General features: G+C 46.0%; 4 protein-coding genes across 7 annotated transcripts; 2 read left to right on the top strand and 2 right to left on the bottom strand.

Moving 5' to 3' along the window:
* The first annotated feature begins 5,116 nt into the window (after positions 1-5,116).
* Positions 5,117-8,591, top strand: LOC136550536 (uncharacterized). Its single transcript, XM_066542137.1, has 6 exons — positions 5,117-5,497; positions 6,161-6,267; positions 7,411-7,519; positions 7,606-7,767; positions 7,924-8,097; positions 8,294-8,591. The coding sequence occupies exons 1-6, from the start codon at positions 5,237-5,239 to the stop codon at positions 8,321-8,323; spliced, it is 843 nt and encodes a 280-aa protein (XP_066398234.1). The 5' UTR covers positions 5,117-5,236; the 3' UTR covers positions 8,324-8,591.
* Positions 8,592-11,552: 2,961 nt separating this feature from the next.
* LOC136550533 (pentatricopeptide repeat-containing protein At2g34400-like) lies at positions 11,553-17,596 on the top strand. 4 transcript variants are annotated; one of them, XM_066542135.1, is made up of 5 exons: positions 11,553-12,629; positions 12,733-14,045; positions 15,321-15,437; positions 15,533-15,661; positions 15,848-17,596. In XM_066542135.1, exons 1-2 carry the CDS (start codon positions 11,599-11,601, stop codon positions 13,679-13,681), a joined length of 1,980 nt encoding a protein of 659 aa, XP_066398232.1. In that variant the 5' UTR covers positions 11,553-11,598; the 3' UTR covers positions 13,682-14,045; positions 15,321-15,437; positions 15,533-15,661; positions 15,848-17,596. The 4 variants fall into 4 exon arrangements, with proteins under 4 accessions (XP_066398232.1, XP_066398230.1, XP_066398231.1 ...); XM_066542133.1 differs by having other exon boundaries at positions 15,533-17,596; XM_066542134.1 differs by having other exon boundaries at positions 15,321-15,442; positions 15,533-17,596.
* Positions 17,597-17,705: 109 nt separating this feature from the next.
* Positions 17,706-18,591, bottom strand: LOC136550535 (histone H2B.5-like). The gene has a single exon (XM_066542136.1). It carries the CDS (start codon positions 18,480-18,482, stop codon positions 18,027-18,029), a length of 456 nt encoding a protein of 151 aa, XP_066398233.1. The 5' UTR covers positions 18,483-18,591; the 3' UTR covers positions 17,706-18,026.
* Positions 18,592-20,554: 1,963 nt separating this feature from the next.
* Positions 20,555-22,220, bottom strand: LOC136552856 (uncharacterized). Its single transcript, XM_066544426.1, has one exon. It carries the CDS (start codon positions 21,891-21,893, stop codon positions 20,808-20,810), a length of 1,086 nt encoding a protein of 361 aa, XP_066400523.1. The 5' UTR covers positions 21,894-22,220; the 3' UTR covers positions 20,555-20,807.
* Between the last annotated feature and the right edge of the window lie 2,001 nt (positions 22,221-24,221).

Here is a 24,221-nt window from a genome sequence, read left to right as displayed (position 1 = left end):
GAAATTTGATTCATAAGATCTCAGAAGGAAAGAGAGAGTCGACAGTAGTTGTGCCTCTCTCGCCTGGTCGTGTCGTTCAGTCTGCAATTTGGAGGGGCGCTTGTGGTTCAGGGAGCTCGCTTGCGTCTGTGGGTCTGGCCCAAGCGGCCCAACCAAGCCCGGTGGGAATCCATATCGGTGAGGGCCACATGTCCGGCCACACGATATTCTTCCGGTCTGCTGTCATTTTCCGGAGTTGCAATCAGAGTGGCGTGTGTGCGCTGGGAGGTCGCGGCGTCGCAGCCACACGGATGCTGGTTCCGGGCTCCAGCACGGAGAGATCTTTGTTCCAATCTCCGAAGGTCTTGTGGTGGACAATCAGTATTAAACACACTATCTATCCTATATTTAGATAATAGAGACAAAACAAAAAAATACACTTTAGCAAACTACCTACCCTGTTGGACCAATAAGTGTCTACCTAAATTTTTCTTCGTCCCTTTCTTCCAGTTTCTTCCCCGCGCTCGCTCGCACACGCTCCCCTTAGGCTTCCCTCCCCGGTGGCTTCCCTCCTCAGCGCGCGGCCCTTGCGGCGGCTTCCCTTCTCGACGGCTTCTCCTCCCGTCACGCGGCCCTTGCGGTGCCCTACCTCGGCGCACGGCTGGCGGCGGATCCACCGGCTCCTCTCCCCGTCCCGCGCCGACACCGGATACGCCAGCCTCTTCTCCGCCACTGCCACCGCTGCCAGTGGCTGGTGTTTCCCTCCCTCGACGCTCTGGTGGCGAGTGCTCCTCGTCTCCGATGGTCGAGTTTTTCTGTCGCGACGAGGATAGGAAGAGAACGGTATGTGGGTCCCACATATCATTATCTACTAGAACGAATTCGGAGGTTTGGTTTACGTAGTGTTGCTGGAGAAAACAACGGAAAATAGGTAGTATCAAAATGTCTGTACCTAAAGAGACAAATATATAGTCTGATTTAGATAGTATTGCTGGATAAGCTCTAACTGCAGTTGGTGACTTGGATGTGTTTGATTACCAAGACTAACCGCTTGTCCATCCAAATAGGTGTACTGATAGATAGACTAATTTTTAGTTCACAACACAACTAACAGCTAATCTACTAGCTAGTAAAGAGGAGTTAAAGTGGACTCCTAATACCTCTTCATATTCATATAAAACTGTTATATTCGAGATAACTATGTTTTTTCTTGCTCTAGCAGTTTCCCAATGTTTCTTCTTTTTTTTAGTGGTCGCTAGTATTTCTCTCATACCCCTCAAACAAAGGAGTTTGTCTTATGCTGATTTGTTGTGAGAGAAAAACACTTTTCGTTCGTTGAAAAGTCCTGCTAAAGTAGTGCTGAAGAACAGAACGACATGTATCTCCCCTAATACCATGGGAATCACCCTGACTACCACTTTTCATCCATCTTTTCTTTTACAATCCTACCGGACTCACCTTCTCTATATGAGCATTAGGAAAGATATATGGGGATTTGGGGTACTGCCGCAACAACTCTCCCAATATTACAAAACCAATATTAGACTAACCAAGTACATATATATTAGGGGTAGATTATTCAAAAACTGAAGAAGTTGCTCTAATAACTACTATTTGATGGATTCAAATATCATAGGATTGAACTTCAGTCATCTAAACTTTATGCACCTAACAATTAGTTCTAGCAACTTCTAAACTAACAACGACTCCAGTTAATCAGTCGTATACTCGTATAGGTGATCCAAATAGTCTAGAACCTAACACCTAGTCCTAGGTGATCCAAATAGGCCTCTAGCTAGACCACACATGATGAGGTGTCCAGTTTAGCAACCAGGTTTATCAGCCCCTGTGCTTAACGAACTCACTGACAAGATGCTACTGCTACTACTACAGACTACAGGGTTTGTTGGCGGCTGCACCAGATCCGTCTTGGAACGGGTGCCGAAGCGGATGGGGTTGAATGTTGATTCCCAATCATTTGTCACTTCCATACACCTGGAATTGGGAGACGAGCTTCGGCTCGACTGGGCAGGCGGTGAGGCTTGAGGCCTCGACCTGCCGATCGGAGTTCAAGGCTCGATGAGGGCAGAATTTTCGGTACCCATTAAAAAAATCCCCTCGCCTGTCTTGAGTTTCCCAAAGCACAGGCAATGGACCGGCTCACTCACAGGGTAACGGGCCCCTGTGTAAGGGCGGGACACGGTGTTCGGGGGTTTTCTCGGCCTGCGTGAGAAGGTCTTCTTTCTTAAGCACAAAGTTACGGGGCTGTCTGCCCACCGTAGGCCGAGTTTTTTTTTTTTTTACACCTGGAATTCTGAACGTGAGTATAAAAAAAGGAAACGTTCCTTTCTTTCGCTCTTTCTTTTTTCGGTTGCAACCGGAAGGATTTCCTTCTTTTTTACAGCGCTGGGGATAAAAAAAAACCAACTGGCTGAGTAAGCTTTTCTTCTTCTTTCAAAGCTGAGTAAGCTTGATGGAGTGGCGTCGTTTACGTGCGATCGATCCTCCCGGTGCGTCACGCGTGTAACGCCAACAGCGTGGCCCAAAGATCCGGTGGGCGCGACCCATGAATCAATGGGCTCTCTCCGGCCAATTATCGTACACAAACATATATATACAACTAAGTTGTAGGAGTAACATATGCCATGGTCTCTCTAAAGTGTAAACTAATGCAAAGGTGATGTGTAATAATAAGGTAACTTTGCGTTGCTTTGGCGTCGCGACGGTACATGACAATTCAGTAGCGTCCAAAACTGCAGGACGTGGCCGGACGGGAAACATTGGGCTCTGTGGCAGACTGATGTGGGCTTTATCGAGATCAAAACCGGTTTCGTGTCTGCATGCTGTCACCCATTGGAACATACGCTTGCATAGCTAATTAGCTAGGGTGAAAGATGGATTAAATTATGTGAAACATCAGGACCGGACTCGGTCTCAATGCAACTTCCAACATCACTCCCACTTGAGCTCGTAAGCAGAGAGCACTTGGGAAGTCGGTGTTCATGATAAAGCAAGTTGCATTTGAGTAGACGAGCAAGATTATGCTATACTATTGTAGAAGCAAAGTTCGTTCAATTCCCCTAAAGCTTGCTTTCGCCTAAACCTACCTCCTCCATGGTCACACCGCCGAGTCGCCGAATATACTTGCATTTGTTGATATCGTCGTCCTTGTTTATTTCGTCTTTGTTGCTGCGGCTTCTTTGATATTTATTACTTTGTTAGCACTCAACGGCAGGACTGTCAAATACGACCTTAATTTAAGGTTTAGTTCCACAAAAAAGACCTTAAGTAGTACATTTCACAAAATGTACGAATACTTCTGTGGTACTTAGTACGGGCGTGTTTGGTTTGTCACCATAAGTTGCCAAATCACGTCACAGTCTTGTGTGCCTAACTTGTGTGGCGGCCGTTTGGTTAGCTGCCGCACTTGCGGCGTGCCCACGAGACCGTACTTCAATTTCTCTACCACAACTTGCCAAAATCTTGGCGAGGAAAACTGTAAAATAATCTACTGCTCTCCCTCTGTACACGCAGCAGGGGTAGACGCCGAAAGGGCTCCCCTGCTGCTGCACTGTAGCAACGACAGGGGCAGGCGCCGAAAGGCTCCCCTGCCGCACTGTAGCCACAGCAGGGGCAGACGTCAAAGTCAGTCCTGCTGTCATATCTAATCATTGTAGCAGCGTAGCAGCCTGGCGTGTCTGTGTACTAGGATTAGATGGGTATAGTTGTATATATAGTTTCCCACTACGACTTAGTGAAGAGAGCGAGTTTAGTTTTGTCATCTCATCTGCAGAGCTCCGACCAACGTTGGTGCTTGTGTTGTGCGCGCGCTTGTTCTCCCTCCCTCTTCTACATCCAGTCGCAGTGTGTGTGGGAGAATGCTGGCGAGCGATTGGCTCACCCGTGTGGGAGATCTCAAGACAAACAAAAACGTCCACCGCAGTTCTGGCGCCGCCCCTGTTGTGGCTTGGCGAGCTTAGACGGAGGCCAAACAGGCCCTACATACCCACATTATTTTTTTTGTGGCCTTAATTAAACTTACCAAATCGCACTAACCGAGCTAAGTACACGATGCAACCCCAATTGACAAAAACTTCGCAGGTCCCATTGCCTCTAACTTGGGGTTACCACTGAAGGCATACCGAACCTACAAATTTAATCTAAACTCAGGACTTGTTCGTTTGACCTTATCAGCTGGTTTATCAGCTAAAATCTACAATATTTTTCTCTCACAACAAAACAACTTCAGCCGGTTTATTAGCCGGCTTATCAGCTAAAATCTACAGTATTTTTCTCTGAGCCTCCTATTTATTAAAATTTTTAATTCAAAAGGCCTTAGTGTTGATGCTTGGTTGTTAGGGCTATCAAACAAAGAATAGAAGCACAGACGTATATGAAGTGGCTCCGGGCACGTGTGAAAGGATTAGATCGACTCTTTTGGCAGATGGGGTGAAAAAACATGAAGAAATTAGATTGCTCGGGGAAAAAATTAAGAAAATTAGTATTATCATGCATCAGTTTGGATGTTGCTCTATTCTTGTTTGTAAGGTTTATGTGGACCCCGCTTAGGTAAAAGGCTATAAAATTTCATGCATTTAAGTGGTGTTTAGTTTAAGAAAAATATTCAACCTTTATAAGGTGGTGTATAACTACATATGCTCATCCTAATAATTTTGGTGAAATGACTTCACCCATGTGTACACTAGTTACTAAATTATGAACAATGAGATCATGGTGAACTAAACTATTTCATTTCACAAACTAAGAAAAACAAAGTTTCGAACTAAACACCCTACTGTTAAAGAGAAAAACACTCTGGTCGTGAACTCTATCTATTCAGATATAATATAAGATAGAAATATACCGGAATTTTGTTTGCCAACATCCATCCACGGATAAATCGTTGCAATGTTGGTGATGATATATCATGTCCATGTTAGCCTGATTTTTACCATGCTCCTCCCGAACCAAACATTAACGGACAAGCATAGACTCTCCATATCCTTCTTAAATGCTAGAAATAGAGATTTTGATATAAAACTACTCTCCAACAGCTTTTTTAAATGATCATCCAAATCCAAATATAGCCATCTCTGGCCCTTCTCAGGCCACAGTCACCACTCGCCACGCCTTCGCCGCCTATAAACCGCCAACACTAGTTCCCCCGAGGACCACCACAGCCCACGCCCACGACGCGCGGAGACGGCACGGCGACGCTCTTCCTCCTCCTCCTCCTCATCTCGCCGCCCCGCAAGCAATGGCGGTGGCGCGGCTGCGCGCGGCGGCCGCCGCCCGGCTGCAGCCGGCGCTCGCCGCGGGCGGCCGCGGCCAGAGACGGCCGCTCGGGACGGCGGCGGAGGTGGCCACGGCCACGGGGCCGGGGGCCGCGAGGTGGGAGCTCATGGGGGCGCGGGAGTACTACGACTACCGGCGGGCCCTCTACGGCGACATCACGCACAAGGCCATCCTCGTCGACGCCGCCGGCACGCTGCTCGCCCCCACCGAGCCCATGGCCCAGGTCCGCTCCGCTCGCCTTCGCCTCCCTCCTTCCCATTGCCGCCGCCGCCGCGCGCACGCCTCCCTCCGGTTCGCGTCCTCTGCTGCACTATGCCCGGCCGGTTTCCTGCTGCATGTGTGGTCCGATGGTTTCTGTACCCCATTTCTGATCATCGGTAGCGATTCCTGCGGCATGCAAGTTGATTTCGGCTCGGCTGTGCGCGCTCTGTGGCAGAGTGATTGGACTTGATCTGATCTGTTGCTTCTCTCCTCTGTATATGCGGTCTCAGGCTGTGCTGTGGAGAGATCTGTCAGTGTTCTTCAGGACTTGTTTGCTTTACTACGGCCTTGTTTAGATGCCATCCAAATTCTAAATTTTTTCACTCTCTCTCCATCACATCAATTTTTAGCCGCTTGCATGGAGTATTAAATGTAGTTAAAAAAATAACTAATTACACAGTTTAGTTGGAAATCACGAGATTAATCTTTTGAGGCTAGTTGGTCGGACAATATTTACCAAATAAGACGAAAGTGGTACTATTCATCGGTTTGAAATTTTTTCGCAATCTAAGCCTAGATGGTTTCGTTTCGTCCCCTGAGCGACGAATTGCACAACAGTCTCCTGCTTTCTCTGATGCGTTTGAGCATGTGTTCTGATGTCTGCTGTTTTAAACGTCTGTTTCAGGTGTACAGAACGATAGGCCAGAAGTACGGAGTGGATTACTCCGAGGATGAGATTCTGATGCGGTATCGGCGGGCCTATGCGCAGCCATGGGGTAGATCGCGTCTGAGGTAAGCCCCACTAAACTTGTGACTGTTCATGGTACTTGCTGTATTTTGCATGACTTTTTTTAGAGGGAGAAAAATATAAGCATGTGGAACTGGTGTATTATGTGACCTCAGTTGATTGCACCTCACAGTTACATGTTTGTTGGTAACTTGGTATGGTACGTGTCTCCTGCTTTTGTGCAATCCAATCGAGCTGTGCACCTATATGGTAATAAAAGTGGTTAGAAGTTGTCGATTGATCACTTCAGAGGCTTGGGTCTTTTGGAACAATCAGCTTCGAAGTTCCTTGCATGAAAGCTAGGGAAATTTTGGTACTGTAAGTAATTTTGTCATGTATAGTTAACATGCCACGCATATCCAGCTAAAAGGTCTGCATCCGATGTGTAGAGATTAAGTTGAATCCCTATAAATAGTGCAAACCTAAATATATCTGAATCCATCAATCTCAGATGCGTTGCAAATCGAGAACATTTATGCAGAGATTTTTTTTTTTGAACAATTTATCTGGAAGACTGAGCTGTAAGTCAATTCGACGTAATAACACTGGGCATCCTTCCAAGAACAAGTCAGTAAATAACTCGGAGAGTTATATCATCACAAGTCTTCTAGATCTAGTTCGAGAACTGGATTTCTCCCAAATAGCATAGTTCTGCTGGTTTATTTATGCCACTGCTAAAAAAAGACAAAAATAAAGAAATAAAGAAGGAACAATAATTCCTAGCCGATGAGTATGGTTTAGGCGTTATAGAAATACTGTACAGTTGACAAAAGTAACTTGATCTGGTTTTGTGAGCTTTTCAAGCATACTCCTACATAACAATAAAGTACTTCCAGGCTGTTTTCTTAAACCTATCAGGACAAACATCTTGGTCAAAAAACATCGCCACAAATTTTTCTTAACATATCTGGCCATCTGGGTGGTGGTCCGAAGTAGTGCTGGTTCTGGTTCTTTCATTTCATTTGTTTCTAGCTCATCTTGCCTGCCCACTTATGTACTAGAATGAACTGTTGGGTTTGTTATGTTACTAAAAAAGCGCTGTGCCTGGGAGCCTTGCAGCACTCCAGATTTCAAACCCCTTTCGAAAATCATGCTACTGCTTGGACTGCAACTGAATTTCCAGTCCTAATGCATTTGAGTTTCTCCAGGTATGTCAATGATGGAAGGCCCTTTTGGCAATACATAGTGAGTTCATCTACTGGCTGCTCAGATCTACAGTATTTTGAGGAACTGTATCAGTACTATACAACTGAAAAGGTGAGATACAGTGTGCAATCGAAATGGTTTTTGACCTTCTTTTGGTATATAATTGCTAAGCTTACGAAATGTGATATGTTTGCTAGGCTTGGCATCTCTGCGATCCAGATGCTGGACGTGTTTTTGAGGCATTGAGGAGGGCTGGTGTCAAAACAGCTGTCGTGTCCAACTTTGACACCCGTCTTCGGCCACTTTTACAAGCCCTTAAATGTGACCGCTGGTTTGATGCAGTTGCTATATCTGCTGAGGTTGGTTTCCATCTCTGAATATTAGATGGGCTTGTTTAACGAAGCTTACTATTAAGCTCTGGCCCTGTATTTATGTGCTTATTTGTAAACTATAGCTGCTATTTTCCTATTAATCTTGTCTTAAACTCTGTTCCTTGGATGCTGCTCAACTTCCAGGTTGCAGCAGAAAAGCCAAACCCTACAATATTCTTGAAGGCCTGCGAGCTGTTAGGAGTGAAACCTGAAGAAGCTGTGCATATTGGTGATGACCGTAGGAACGACATATGGGGAGCTAGGGATGCAGGCTGTGATGCCTGGCTTTGGCGCAGTGATGTTTACTCCTTCAAGGAGGTATATTTTTCTGCTGCTCAACACTCCTGTGGAATTCCAACATTATCAGCTCTATATTTGTGTTGCATTTCACCAGGATTTACCAACAGTTGCATTGTATAACTTGGCCCAGGATCCCCTGCAACTCTTTCATGTTATCTGCACTATTTCTCTGAAGCGCTGATTTTTCGCTGATTTGTTTGTAACTGTATTGCAGGTTGCAGAGAGGATCGGGGTTGAGGTATAGTGAGTTGTTCTCCTGAGCCGCAATAGGAGTCATCCTTGTACATAGTGTCAACGCTACTTACCAAGGGCGTCCTGTGCATATTTCCAAGGGAAATTACAAGAGCGGTTTCTCCCTGTGTGCGACTGCGCCAGGCATTTTGTAGCAAATACTGATGATGTTTATGTATACATTTAAATGTTCAGTAGCCGCCTGTTAGTTTCTTGTGTTGCGGCTGTGACCTGCAGAATACACCTTGGGTGATCCCTACGGCATCTTTCGTATTTCACAATTCGTATCCTGAGGCATCATCGGCATCACTAATTCTCATTGTTCAGGCCTTCCTGTATTTTTTTCCCTTTCTGAACGACCATTGCAGGAGCTCTTTCCGGGTTGAATTAACAGAGAAGAGGGATACCAAAAAAAGACAGCCAAAGTATCAATGCAGAGAAACAAGAACAGCAAACTCACAGAAATAATGGCAGAGCTTCTCTTTTGTACTTACAACATAAGAAAAGAGCTCTGAGAAATCTAGAATGAGCTCCCTAAGCCTGCCGTGCACGACATATCGATATGGCCACATTAATTGCCTTGCAAATTACTAGTTTGTCCGTTAGTGCTGTGTTCAAGGATCCATTCTTTGCTCACGGCTATGATTTAGTGCTTGTTTACTCAAAAAGTTTCCCAAAAAGTGCTACAGTAGCCATCATATCGAATCTTGCGATACGTGCATGGAGCATTAAATGTAGACGAAAAAAAACTAATTGTACAGTTTGGCTGGAAATCGCGAGATGAACGTTTTGAGCCTAATTAGTCCATGATTGAACACTAATTGCCAAATAAAAACGAAAGTGCTATAGTAGCCAAATTTCTAGATTTCGCGAACTAAACACAGCCTTACTACGCACTGCTAAATGGTGCAGTATTTTGGAATTTGTTGACCTTAGCCAGAGCCCAGAGCAACCTAATAAGTGCAACGACTCCTGATGTCAACTTTCGGTTCCTTTGCCTAAAGTACTTAAAAACTTGTTTGGCAGGGCTCCTGCAAGGGCTCCGCCTCCTGCTCTTGCAGGAGCTCCACCAAACACCTCTTCACAGAACGGCTCCTCCGGCGGAGCACTTTGGGAGCCGGAGCCGTTTTGTATAGCACGAGGACGAGCCAAGAAACGTAGCTCCGCGCGGCTCCTCCTGCTGTCTAGAATGCAAAGACGTTCACGCCCTTCCTTGTCTCGCTCGGCTACGCAGGACGGCAGTAGGCTTCGGCGGCGCTGTACGGTGAGCGGCGGCGGTGGCGGCATGGGAGAGAGCAAGCACGGCGTAGGAGAGCGGCGGCGCAGGCACTGGGTGCGATCTTGCTGCCGGCAGCGGCGGCCTGAGCAAGCGGAGCCGAGAGCGGCGGCGGTGGCGGCACTGCAATCTTTTTTTTTACGAGAAGATGCGAGCGGTTGGTTCCTTGGAAGGGAAGACCGGCAGTGGGTTGGTGCAGGTCGTATGGGCCTAGGCCCAAAGGGGTGCCTTCCTCATTTCTTCATTAGAAATTATTTTAAATATGATTTACCTTTGCTCAAAAAATGATTTACCTAAATTATAACCGATATTATAATTAATTGATGCAAGATTTTGTACCGTCAAATAATAAGTAGGGGCACTTTGGACATTTTTACTTTTCATCAATTCTAGAAGAACAGGAGGAGCCGTTTTGCCAAACGTTTTTTTTTTCAAAAAGCTTCGGCTCCTACAGAGAAGCCACTTCTACAGAGGAGCCAGAGCCGGAGCCAGAGCCCTGCCAAACAGGCCCTAAGTCTTTCCATGGTTTTTTATCTGAAATAATTCCTCAAACTTAGCCTCTTCTCACATGGGTATGAAGATACTCCTATGTTGTTGCTTTACGCCAATGTCTCGTGTTTGTGCTAATCAGTTTTGGTTCAAGTGCCAAGCCAGAAAGTGTCCATGAGGAGGCTAACCGATGAACTATTGAAATTATAAAACTAAAACAATATAACATAGTACATGTTCTAAATTTATGTGCAACTAAAAATAATTAATAGAATATTTGAAAGAACCGTCCATGAACATACATTGCTCGTCACAAACCACATGTCACACAATATCAAAAGCACGAACAAAGGGTGCATGCCCCCGCCGCCTCCCCCCTATACTCGCACCACATGTCACACAATATCAAAAGGACGAACCAAGGTGGTTACATAATGTCCGCTTTGAACCAAATTAGGGCTTACCTTCTGCTTAACTTTTCTTAAGTTTCTCCTCCATAATTAAATGTTTGTTTAGATCATTATTATATTATTAGAAACTAGATCTTGAATGTGGCTATAGTAATCTAGATTAGGTATTATAATAATCTAGGTTGTTTGGATCCCTGCATTATCTGTGTTAAATTTATGGGATTCGATTTTGTGAGCACCTCTAATCTTCTATATATTAGTAGGTCTGAGATGGACTATTGGATTATAATAATCTATTGGATTACTATAGGTGTGTTCGGATCAACTAAAGATTATTTTATCTAATTTACTATAGGTGTGTTTGGACTACTAAAAATCGGATTTGCGGTCGTACCACCTTGAGAATCAAGAAAATCCCGCCAAACACTCCACCTCATCGATGATTCTTTCCACGCTTGAATTTTATGTACCATGAGGTGGAGGTCAATACCGTACCGATGTGGTGACCAGCCTACGGTCCCAAACACGTCATATTAGCCTGTTCGGGAGGCCGTATCGTATCGTGGATTATTTACTGCTGGCTGGTTTGGTGTGAGAGAAAAACACGGTTCCCGGCTGGAAATTTACGATCGTTTATGAGCAAGCGAACAGGCTATATGTTGGGGTACCGATACATGGTGCGGTGGCCAACCCGCAGTCCCAAATATGCCCTCTAATCCATAGGTGATCTATTCACGTCAAGTTTCATGACTAAAGAACTTCATTTTTTTAGAAGAAATAAGTGTTTCTCGAGAAAATTTATTCAAATACTAAATAGTATTTTTGAAATATATCAAATAACATTTTCATGTGGACCCCATGTGAAAAAAAACACCTGAAAAAAAATTCCAGCAGTACACAATGACAGTGGCGGATCCACGGGGCTAGGGGGGCAGCAGCCTCTGATAGTGATTTTTCTTTATATTTACTGTAGAAAAAACATATGATTTCATCGTTAATCTTTAATATTTGTTCTAAATTTCTATTGATCAGCCCCGAGGTGCTCATCTTGGCCGCTAATGCACAATGACAAGGGTGTGCGGCCAGCTGAACATCAGTTTCGCGGCCGCTGAAATGCCGGTGCACGCCAAAAAGTCTTTCTTCCTCCGGGACCGGGACGGTGGCGGCGGTCCCATCCGACGCGGCGCGCATCGTTGGCACGCCGCCGGAGACGGACAGCCGCGACAGCTCCACAACCCGTCGGCTGCGCCACCTTCAGCAATGCATTCCGCCGCCTCCTCCACCACCGCCGCCTTTGCCGCCGCCGCCGTCTCTAGGCTCCTGTCGCGCTGCCGCTCCCTCGCCGCCGTCAAGCAGCTCCATGCCCACTTCCTCGCACGTTCAAACCGCCCATTTCCCTACAACCATTTCCTCTCCAAGCTCCTCTCCCTCTCCTCCTCCTCCTCCTCCTCCTCCGCCGCCGCCGCCGACTATGTCCTCCTCCTCCTCTCCTCCCACCCGGCCCCCACCGCCTTCTCCTACAATGTCGCGCTCCGCTTCTTCGCCTCGTCGCGCCCGGACACCTCCCTTCGCCTCTTCCTCAGCATGCTCCGCACCGAACTCCGACCCGACGCCTACACCCTCCCTTTCCTCCTCCTCGCCGCAGCTCGCTGCCCGGCCCCAGCCCTCGCCCGCTCCGCCCACGCTTTCCTCGAGAAGCTCGGTCTCAGGGACCACGACCACACCGTCCACTCCCTCATCACTATGTACTCCTGCCTCGGTGACCACCTCACCGCTCGCAGGGTGTTCGACGGAATTCCCTACCGGGATGTCGTCTCTTGGAACTCTATAATGAAAGCATACGAGCGGGCAGGGATGGTGGCCGAGGTTGAAGGGATGTTCCGGTCGATGGTCACTGAGGGCGCAGTGGCGCCAAATGGGGTGACTCTGGCAGTTGTGCTCACAGCTTGCAGGGATGCTGGCAATTTGGTGCTTGGGAAGTTGGTGGAGGAGTGGGTGAGGTCTGCCGGGATGGAGGTGGACTCGCTCATTGGGTCGGCGCTTGTGGGGATGTATGAGAAGTGTGGAGAGATAGAAGATGCACGGCGTGTGTTTGATGGCATCAGCAACAAGGATGTCGTGGCATGGAATGCCATGATCACCGGGCAAGTATATGAAGACACACTTCTGTTATTGTTGCAAACAAATGCTGATTAAGGATTCATTGTTTCGCCTGATAATTTACAAATGGCATATCAGCTGATGCAGGTATGCGCAAAATGGCATGTCAAATGAAGCAATAGCCTTGTTTCACAGCATGAGGGAAGCTGGGCTGCGTCCAGACAAGATAACCTTGGTCGGTGTCCTCTCATCCTGCGCTGCAGTTGGTGCACTGGAGCTTGGAGTTGAATTGGATAGGTATGCCTTACACAGAGGCCTCTACAGCAATGTCTATGTGGGAACAGCCTTAGTGGACATGTATGCTAAGTGTGGAGATCTTGAGAAAGCCACACATGTTTTTGGGAAGATGCCATTCAAAAATGAAGCCTCATGGAATGCATTAATCTGTGGGTTTGCCTTCAACGGTCGAGGCTATGATGCCATTCAGCAGTTTGAACTAATGAGAAATGAGAAAGGACTCCAGCCAGATGATATCACATTCATAGGAGTGCTTTCTGCTTGTGTACATGCTGGGCTACTTGAGTATGGCCGCCGGTTGTTCAATTCCCTGACACCTGTGTTTAACGTCATTCCTAAAATTGAGCACTACTCCTGCATTGTTGACTTGTTCGCACGTGCTGGTCATTTAGAAGAAGCATGGGATTTTATTGAGAAAATGCATGGCAAGGTAGATGCTGTCATGTTAGGCGCTTTGCTTGCTGCTTGTTGGAAATGCAAGAATGCTGAGGTTGGTGAGAAGGTCATCAACAGGATTATGAAGTTGGAGCCAACAAACTCATGGAACTATGTGGTATCATCCAAGATTTATGCAACCTCAGATAAAATGGATGAATCTGCAAGAATGATAGGGCTAATGAGGGAGAGGGGTGTTAGCAAGACTCCAGGGTGCAGCTGGGTTGAGGTTCATGGTAAAGTCCTTGAATTCTATGCAAGCACTGAACCACAGCATGGTGCAGAAGATATGTATCAACTCATGGGCATACTGGTAAATGAGATGAAACTAGAGGGATATGTTCCGAACCTCGATCTGGTGTAGCACACAATAAAGCATATTTCCTCTTCTTGAAACGAAAGGAAGGACCTCTGCTAATTTACAGGAGGAGAAAATCGCGAAATGAAATAAACAGAGGAACAAAACAGCAGCAGCCAACAGTATGATGGGATACCATGCTAAAGTTCAATAGTTGCAGCATACTAAGCAAATCATTATTGAGAGTTATGTACCTTCTCACTTGTTCAATGAAGTGTCGCATGGAATCTCTCATTTAGCTCTTGGGACCTTTTTATGGTCTACTTCCCACCACCAAGTCAGATTTTTCCTCAGCTGCGAAGGTAATAGAGTCCAGTTACACCATGGAGCTCCTTAAATCTGCCCATGATTTTTAATGGTACAGGACAAGGTGAGATGAGCAGCTATTGATGGATCCTTTCTTCTGCAGTTGCACTGAAATTTTCTTTTCTCCACCTGTTCTGTTCTTATAATACTTTGCTTTGTGTTATTTTGCTTTTCTCCTCTTTTCTGCGCTTGTATTGCATATCAGATTCGCTGACTAGGTTTCAGTCAATGTTGAGAGTTCACACTAATGTCAAATTAGTGTATGAGGAGCATTCGGTTGATGTTAACTGAGCTCGCAGCGAATGTAGAATTAGTGTATGAGGGGGAACCAAATACATATTCCACTCTGCATAGAATTAGTCCATGGATGTATACTAATAAATTATGTGCTGCCGGGATTTCTTTGCTTGGATCAGGCCTTTGGTGCCAACATTGGTTGGAATACTTCTTGATCTGATAGCCCATTTTCTCCAGTCGTCCCTTTTTGACCTATAAGATGAATAATATCACTCTTTCGTGTAAAATAAATATTTCTTTCCCAAAAAGAAACTATGTATCTACAGTATGTAAGGCTTTGTTGCTGTTATTGTCTCTACCTTATATGTGTGCTCCCCAACATGCTAATTGTAACCTAAGAGATGTTTTCTTACCATTTCCGGTTGTAGGTATGTCCTTGTCTTGTATAGGTGTGAATATCCTACAATTTCTGAGTAATTTCCTTGCAAAACGTCTTAGAAAATTACAATGATAGGTATTTTTGCTTCATTCTGCAGATATTCTTGGGATACTTGATTATCTATTTATTTAGTTAGTTCTCAGGTACATTGTGTTAGATAATCTTGTGTGTTTGTCTTTAGTGTTGAGTCTTTTCTGTTTCAGACAGTCAGTAAGATGAGTCCTAGTTTCATTTGTTTTAGCTCATCTTGGAAATTTTGTGAAGTCTTTTGGGAGGGTATCAAATGGGTGATATATGTTTGGTAGGGGGGCAATTCCTGAAATTTCCCCTTCTTGCCTGCCCACATATGTACTAGAATAAACTATTGGGTTTGTTATGTTACTAATACATAGAGCTGTAAGCCTGGGAGCCGTGCAGCCCTCCAGACACACCATACTCCGGTTCCAAAATGCTGGCCATTCTAGTTTTATCTTAAGTCAAACTTCTATAGCTTTGACTTACGACAAAACTAGAACAACTTACAATTTTGAATGGAAGGAGTACGTGATATAAGTTATTCAACTTTAAGTTATTCAGCCTCCTGAACTCATTTACATTCAAATCCCACCATGCTGCTTCATCTGCAATTGAAATTTCAATCCTAATGCATTTGAGTATCTCCAGGTATGTCAATGATGGAAGGCCCTTTTGGCAATACATGGCCGGTACCTCTACTGGCTACTCAGATCTGCAGTACTTGGAGGAACTATAAGTCTACAACAGTGATATACGACTGAAAAGGTGAGGTACAGAATGCAGTCAGAATGGTTTTGGACCTTCTTTTGCTATATGTTTACTACGAGTATAAGCTTACAAAAACGTGATATGTTTGATAGGGTGTGTTTTCAAGGCATTGAGAATGTCCACTTTGACATTCGTCTTCAACCACCTTTTACAAGCCCTGAAATGTGATGACTGGTTTGATGCAGTTCAGTAGTTCATTTATCTGCTGAAGGACAACTGAGGTTGGTTTCCATTTCAAAATATTCCATGGATGAGCTTGTGCATATTTCTAAGGGAACAACAGAGGCAGTTTCTCCTGTGCAGCTGTGCCAGGCCCCCAGGCGGTCTCTTCGTGCAAATATACTGATGTATATGTATGCATTTGAAGTTGACCAGCTGCTTATTTGCTTGTGGTGTGAATTCTGTAGTTCGAACCGATTGACCTAGTCGAGCAAGTGGTGTGCATCCTTCAGTTTTCCTTCACCAGACTATACGATGTGAGCTACCAGGACTGCTCAATGCTTCTTGAAACAAGAATAGTTTTCCTTCACCAGACTATACGACGTGAGCTACCAAGGCTGCTCAATACTTCTTCTTGAAATAGCAACAGGTGCATTTCCTTCAGGCTGTGGGGATAAAGGGTGACAAATGTGTTCAATGTTCATCTGTCGTACGAAGAAAACAATAATGTATCACAGGATTAGCATTATTATTATGTATATAGTTGGCAGATGCACTTAACATTAGCAAACTACACGAGAAAGGACTGACAACATTAACAAATCTGGTAATATATAAGCAAAAAAAAAAGGACCTGCATAGCTGTACCTCCTTGTCCTCTAGTCTATACACTCCGTATATATATGACTGAGTTTGGATAGCATCCCCTAAATACATGCGCAAGTGCATCAATTCTAAATAGAAAAAAAAAAGCATGCCCATGTGATTGCCGAGCGTCTGCGCTTCTGAATTCTGATTAAGCTACCATGAGGCAACAACACCGGGCCTGTTCACCTCAGATGGGTCTGTTCGGTTGGTATTAAAGTCGGCTGATAAACCGACTGAAGCTGTTTTATTGTGAGAGAAAAATACTGTAAATTCTAGCGCTGATAAGTTCAAGCAAACTGTGTCGTGTTATCAGCTTGCATAGCTCCTTACGAGAAATCTCAATCAAAATACAAAACTTGCACATTCTGATTGATAGAGGCATAGTCGCATAGAGCACTTCAAAATTTCACTCACTTGCCAGGAAGGGAAGATGTACTTCTAAGTCTCTCAATAGCACATAAACTGAACCTCTGTTGGCAAAACCAAAGGCACCTTTCAAACACAAGAATTTTATAGGAATCAATTTATTTTCACATGAAAAACGAAGAAAACATGCAAAATTCCTGCTTTCCACAGGTGCAGTCAGCAGAGGCAAACCAACGGTCTCAATTCAACAGGGAGATGACAGTAACAATGGGAAAGCAATTTGAAAGAACTAAAAATGTGTACCTAGAGTTTTGGATGTGTGATTGTGTTTTGTAAGGCTGATGTCCTTTTCTTCTTAATATATACTTGTAAGTGATACACAATTCTCTGTGATTTTAAACTCTGTTCGCTTGAACTCTGTCTGGCTTATCAGTCATGGTATAGTATTTTTCTCTCACAACAAATCAGTGAATAGTACTTTTCAGTCTGGCTTATCAGCCAAGCGAACAGCGAACAATATTTTTCTCTCACAAACAGGATTTCTGAAGTACTAAACAATATATTTAGAAGAACAAGTTGGATTGGAACAAGGAAGAGAATCAGAGAATTCCTAACCTAACAGAGGCTGAAATCACTCAAGACAATGGACACAACCAAAACAAACAAATAGGATTATTAAATAGCAACCCACAACCATCCATAGCTAAACTCCCACCTTCCCTGAAACAAAGCCATTCATGATTCCTACATGTTTATAAACCAGCCATCCCACAAGAAAAAGACTGCATATATTTGAAAAATTGTTGGATTGGCCATTGTATTCAACTATACAATGTCAAGGATGAGCACCGCAAACAACTGACTGTACTCCAAGATTCAACATTCAAGACAACCAGGTACGGACCGTACGGTGCAGAACTGACCTCATACACTTCAAGACCGCACAATAATGTTCAGGACAATCAAGTTTGGTCCTCAAGAGAGGATTTCTGGAAATTAAACCTGCTGGCAGGAAGCAAAAGATGGAAATTGAAAAAACGACGTCTATAGCTACATACATAAATTGTTATGCTCAAAGCAACAGAAGGAATCGCCAGAAAACAAGGGTAGCATTATTCATTGGTTCCATAAGGTGATGAACCCTGCAGAAGCACAAATTCTCTCTAGAGTACAACTGATCAGAAGGTATTATCCTGGATGATCAAAAGAGATTATCTAAATCAAACCATGACCGCAACAGATTCAGCCAACATTACTCTCATGTCAGTCTCAATCTGAAGCCCAAACAAAAACAACTGCCAGAATAATGTGGCAAGCAGATGTTGGACAGCCGAGAGATCAACATTCAGATAACAATAGCATTCCATTCAGTCAAAAAGCCACCGACATCTCACTCACACGAAGACAAGAAGCCTAGGACGAGGTGAACTTGGTGACGGCCTTGGTGCCCTCGGAAACGGCATGCTTGGCGAGCTCCCCGGGAAGGACGAGGCGGACGGAGGTCTGGATCTCCCGAGAGGTGATGGTGGGCTTCTTGTTGTAGCGGGCGAGCTTGGCTGCCTCGCCGGCGAGCTTCTCGAAGATGTCGTTGATGAACGAGTTCATGATGGACATGGCCTTCGAGGAGATGCCGATGTCCGGGTGCACCTGCTTCAGCACCTTGAAGATGTAGATCTTGTACGTCTCCACGCTCTTCTTGCCCTTCTTCCGCCCCTTCTTCTCGCCGCCCTCCTTGCCGGCGGACTTGCCCGACGGGAGCCGCTTCTCCGCCTTGGGCTTCTTCCCCGCGGGGGCCTTCTCCGCCGGGGCCGCGGCCTCCCCCTCCGCGGGCTTCTTCGCCGCCGGCTTCTTCTCCGCCTTGGGCGCCATCGGGTCCTCTCGGTGAGTGGAAAAGGGCGGTAGGGTTTGCTCGGTTGCGAATCGGAATTCGAGGATGGGATGGGAGGTTGCGGAGGATTTTCGTGGGGAAGAAGGCGGGGAGGGAACGGCTGCTTTATAGAACGGATGCCCTGAGCGCTGATTGGTGGAGAGGCGGATGCCGCGGATCGCTGGCGTGGACGAGCGCCAGGCGTTGGTGCGGTCAGGGGTTGGACGGCTGAGATGCGTTTCGGAGCGGATCGCTGACGTGGCAAAAGGATGTCTGACAGGGGAACGCTGTACGTTTCTCGGATACATGCATGCTCAGTTATCTTCGTCAGTGTTTTTTAAAAACACACACACACAAAGATTGTCAATTCGAGCTTCATTTTTTCTAGGCCTTTGTTTAGTTATCCAAAATGTAAACTTTGGTACTACGTAAAAAGAAGATTATCCGTCACATCAAACTTGCGGTACATGCATGGAGTACTAAATGTTGACGAAATCAAAAACTAATTGCACAGCTTGGTTGTACTTTGCGAGACGAACGTTTTGAGTCTAATTAGTCAACGATTGGATAATTATTACCAAATACAAACGAAATGCTACAGTGTGCTAGAGTAACGTAGCATTCCGGCGGCGTCAATTCGGCCGGCAACTAAACGGGGCCTAGGTTCACATGGCGTGTTTTACAGGATTCCAACTTTTTTTGGTTAGATATTTGGAGTGCAGTAATGGTGGATAGTGGCTATACGAAAGCAAGGTCGTAGCTTCTCCTAATCCTCCTATGAATTCATTAGGATTATGGTCTGCTTCGTTTCAATTTAATTTTTGGCAAACCAAAATATGGGCAACTTCAAAAGAATTGGCATGTAATTTTTTTTTGCAACAATTGGCATGTAAGTAACTTGGTGCCAAAAAAATTGGTAATACCTTCCAATTTTTTTGGCAAGAGAATTCTTGTTGCTAACAAACCAAGTACCAACCTTAGTTGTATTATGAAGATATTGACTTTCCCTCATATTATTATCCAAATTTTAGCTTTCTCTAAATTTGCATTGCAAAAACTAGTCTTCAACTAAGCAGGCTCTATACCCAAAGAAGCAGACCGTGAACTTTTTTTTTTTGGTGGGGTGGGGGTGGGGGGGGGGGGGGGGGTGGGGGGGGGGGGACTGTGAAGTAGTAGTGCCTCCATCTCAAAAAAAAAAACTTTAAACGTATTTTTAGTCAAACTGTCTAAGGATTGAACAGATTTGTAAAAAAAAACACTCATGACACTAAAATAGTTACATTATAAAAATATATTATGTAACTACATTGTAATAGAATTTATTCGGCACCATAAATATTGTATTTTTAGTTGTTATATATAATTCTGGTTAGACTTTTATTTTTTTGGCATAACTCTCCGAGTAGCTTCTTTTTTTCGAATCTAACTCTCAGAGTAGCTTCTAGGTTGAATTCACAAGTAGCTTTGTCAATCAATATTTTATAGAAAAGTGATTATATGCTTATTTGGTATGGTGGTTTGTCTAAAATGAATTATGAGGCTAGGAACTAAAACAATAGCTTCTCATGAATCATTTATTGCATAAAAATGTATATTTACCTGAAGTTTATCTTAAAGAATCTAAAGTATAATCGCTTCTCATAAAAAAAACATGACGAGTTGCTTTTAAAAATCGCTTGATTCGTATCTTAGTTGAAACAACCCTGTTTATATAGTTACACAGCTATTGATTCTACAATTTAAACTATATCATGTTGACCAAATAAGTTTAATTGAACCAGAGCTGCTAATCTACACTTGTTGTATGGCTGCATAAGTAGGAGTGAGTGTAACTGTATACTCCCTCCATACTAAAAAATCAAGTCGTTTTGGACAGCGACACGGTCTCTAAAGTATTACTTTGACTCCTTATTTTTATAAAAAATATTTATCAAAAAGTGATATATGTATATTTTTATGAAAGTATTTTTGAAGACAAATCTATTTATATGGTTTTTATATTTTTCAACTCAACAACTTAAAAGTTATTCATGATTTATATTTCTAATATTTGACCCAAGCCTTCTCCAAAACGATTTAATTTTTTTTAAGTACGGAGGGAGTAACTGGTAGCGCTAGAGCCAATATTTGAATATAGAAGGGTTGTTCAAGTCAACAACAATCATACGTGATAAACATTCGTGGTGAGACAATCAACTTGTCCAACGACCAATAAGGAGCAGCGGCATGGAGCTGAGGCTATGAATGAAGGCCAGTGATGGAGATCGCCTGAGATGGTCCTTGCCGCTGGCTTCTTGATTGATTGATCCCGCTGTACCTGCTAGGTGCTAGCTGATGCTGAAACTAAGCCCCTTGTCCTTGTCCATCCCCAGCAGCCGTACCGGCGACAGCCTGCCGGGGCTGACGACGTCCGCAAGCCTCCGCCCTTTGCGCTCCTTGATGGTGTCCAGCCGCGGCGACCACGGCCGGCCCCTCGTGGCGCCCACCAGCTGCTCGTAGTGCTTCCTCAGCTCCGGCGTGCTGCAAAGCGCGGGCGACCCGCAGCCGTCGCCGCCGCCCCCACCGCCGTCACCCGCGATGGCCCTGACGATGAACTCCTCGGCGACCCTGATCACGGTGCGCCCGTCGCCGTCTTTGGCGTACTCGAACGGGCTCTTCCGTCCTGCGGCCACCAGCGCCAGCGACGGCGCCGCCGCATTGCCGCCGCCGCTCGAGTGCGACGACGACGAGAGCGCCGCGAGCGACGCCGCGGTGACGACCCCGTCGCCGCCGCAGGGGAGGTGGTCGACGGGGACGACGAGGTACGTGCGCCCGGCCTCGAGGCGGTCCCCGACACCCAGCACCGGCGCGGGGCGGCCGACGCGGAACCCGTCGGCGCGGCACACCACGTGGCCCGCGTGCTCCGCCATCACCTCCCCCGCCGCCCGCCCCGGTTCCGCGCCCCAAGTGCCCCCGCCCCACAGCACCAGCCGTGCCTCACGCCGCGCCGGGCGCATGCAGACAAACCACCGCCGCAGCAGGCCGTCGCCCGGCATGCCGCGCCACGCCGCGCGCCAGCAGCTAGCAGCACGTACGCTAGGTCTCCGTTTCCTCTGTGGCGACTTGGTATAGGCAGGTGCAACTGTGCGAGCAGGGCCGGCAGGCGGTAGTAGGTTCCGTTTTATACATATCGCAGGGACCAGGGAGGTTTGGGCGTTTGGCGTGTCTGCATGGGCGTGTGGTGGCAGCTGTGCTGGGGGGCGGGCGAGCGGTTGACAAGGACGGGACGGGACATGGCGTCGGTGGCTTTTTCTGGGCCGGGGCACGGGGCCGCGGGCGTCAAACCGCGGTGGATCCGCGGCAGGCGCAAGGGCAAGTGGATCGGGGGTTTTGGTGGTGGGAGACGCCGAGTCGGCGCGGGCGGCAGCGTGCATCCGCTGGGGCCTGGGTGGCGGCGGTTTGGCCGCGCCTGCCTGCACCTGCAGTTGCAGTTGCAGTTGCCGTGCGTGCGAGGGTGCAGTGCAGGTGGTGTTCGCGTGCGTTCCGGTTCCGATCCGTGGTGGTCTGTGGATGGGGTGCCGTCGGCGTGCTAGGCTGCGGCTCCAGTGCTTACCATTTACCAAGTCGTCCCTGCCCCTGCACGGCACCGGCTGGCCGACACGTACTGTGGCCAGGCTATAGCTGACGCGGAATGGCGCGCAAAAAGTCAACCGCGAGGGATGGTGTCCGATGGGCCGGCCTGCGTCACCGGTGACGGGGAGAGCGTTCTACTTGTATGTACTGTACTAGCTTATTACAGACGACAGACCAAGTCGTCGATCTTTTACTTTTCATTTTATTTCGGCCCCGTTCGCTGGTCCGAGACTTGCTGAAATTAGCTGAAAAATACTATTCCGGCTGAATTGTTGTGAGAGAAAAACACTGTTTCGGCTAAAAAAGTAAACCGAATATATATGGTAAGCTGAACGGGCCTTCATCACATCACATCACAGCCACAGGAGAGGAGAGCTATCATCGGGATGCAATCCGCGCCAACCCGGATCTGCATTGGCATGGCGGATACGGAGTACGGTACGGTGGACGCTTTGATTGTGTTCTGGACTAGTCTGTGAACCAGACACTTTAGATCCATCGTTTTCGCATGTTCGTTCGTTCTCTGGGTGTTGCAATTTGAGTTTCAGCGAGGAAAGTCCAGCATGATCGATCCACTTCACTTCATGCGAGTACTACTTCGACGGTGATCCCCTTCAATTCGTCCCACGCCACGAATGATGACCAGATCCGATCCAGAACGCCGGAATATGACGGAGACACGACGACTTGCCTCGCTAGTCGCTAGTCGCAAGGCCTGACGTAGTTGGATGCTGCAGCACAGTTAATGTTCAAACTCTCACGAGCTTCTAGGAAAGAAGACCAAGAAGAGGTCGCCGGCCAGCCAGCGATGCATGGCATGCGGCGTGAAGCAGGTACGGCGGCGCTGGACGAAGAACGACGCCGCGCCGCGGATTACAGTACAGATGCAAGATTATTGACCTTCTCCAGGATCCTGGTTGGGTTGAGCAGCAGATGAGTGCAAGAGAAAACCAACCATCGTAATAAGTTGACTGGTGATCTTCTGCAATCGTCATGCAATGCAAAGTGCCCATCGTCTTCTCGTGCAACCATCTTTGGGTCAAAAACGAAGACCATGCACGTTCTAAGAATCTTGCATGCTTGCACCATGGTCATTAATTTTGGTTACTCATCAACCCAGAAAACCATGGATTCACCGTGGCCCGGCCACTTTACGTATACCAAGATTTACATTATATAATCTTTGACCTATCATTTGATCAGTAATTTTTAGCTATTGCAATACAAAATCACACATTTAGATTTGTAATTAAAGCTACTGTTCAATAATCACAACTTTATGATCGTAAACAATATAATGAAAATTGAATGGATTCTGTTGTAACTTAGAAGATCATGTCATGGTAAACTGCATCTTATAAACTGGACCGAAGGATTGCGTTTAATTTCTTTTCGAGCTACGCATTTGGCAGTTGCTTGGGTCATGTGTAAGTGTAACTCGCAGCTGCATGCAAGCCTGCGTTTAACTCTCTGGAGTCTGGACTGTGGGCTCTGGTGATATACTTTTCGCAGCCACTTTGATTATAAGTGCAGCGAAAGTCCTGCACCACGGAATAATTAATCGTAGGATCGATCAGGGACTCGACGATTGGGTTTGACTGATTCAGAAAGAGATTGAAAGAAGAAACCACACCACGGACTGTGCGACTTGCATGCAGCTGTTCGCGTGCTCGTATCTGGCTTATAAGCTATGGTTTATTAGTCAACGAACAATATTTTTTTTTTCATACCAAACCAGTCAACAATACTTTCAGCCGTAACTTATAAGCCAAACCAGATCAAACGGGCGATGGTTTCTGAAACGGCGGTGCTACCAAGAATTATTGCATTCGGTTAGCAGGTCCGTTGTATAGGACGTTGAAAAGTGTGACAAGGTAGAAAAAGGTATAGAACAGGTGTGAATATAAATTCCAATATACGGGAGCTTCCATGCACACCATGGGAGGATCCACCTATGTGGATAAAAATAGATGGGACAAATAATATGTCCCGTCCCACTCAGTTTCGTACAATTTTTCTATTTTTGGACAAAATGGTAAACTGAATATAGAGACGAGACAATATTCTACTGTTTTCCCCATTGTTTTGGCATTTCCCTTTGTCCACTACCTTGCTAGCTTTCTTAATTC

This window comes from Miscanthus floridulus, chromosome 4 (genome assembly GCF_019320115.1).
Source record: "Miscanthus floridulus cultivar M001 chromosome 4, ASM1932011v1, whole genome shotgun sequence".
Taxonomy (NCBI): domain Eukaryota; kingdom Viridiplantae; phylum Streptophyta; class Magnoliopsida; order Poales; family Poaceae; genus Miscanthus; species Miscanthus floridulus.
Note: the sequence above shows the minus strand (reverse complement) of the source record. Positions and strands in the feature narration are given on the sequence as shown.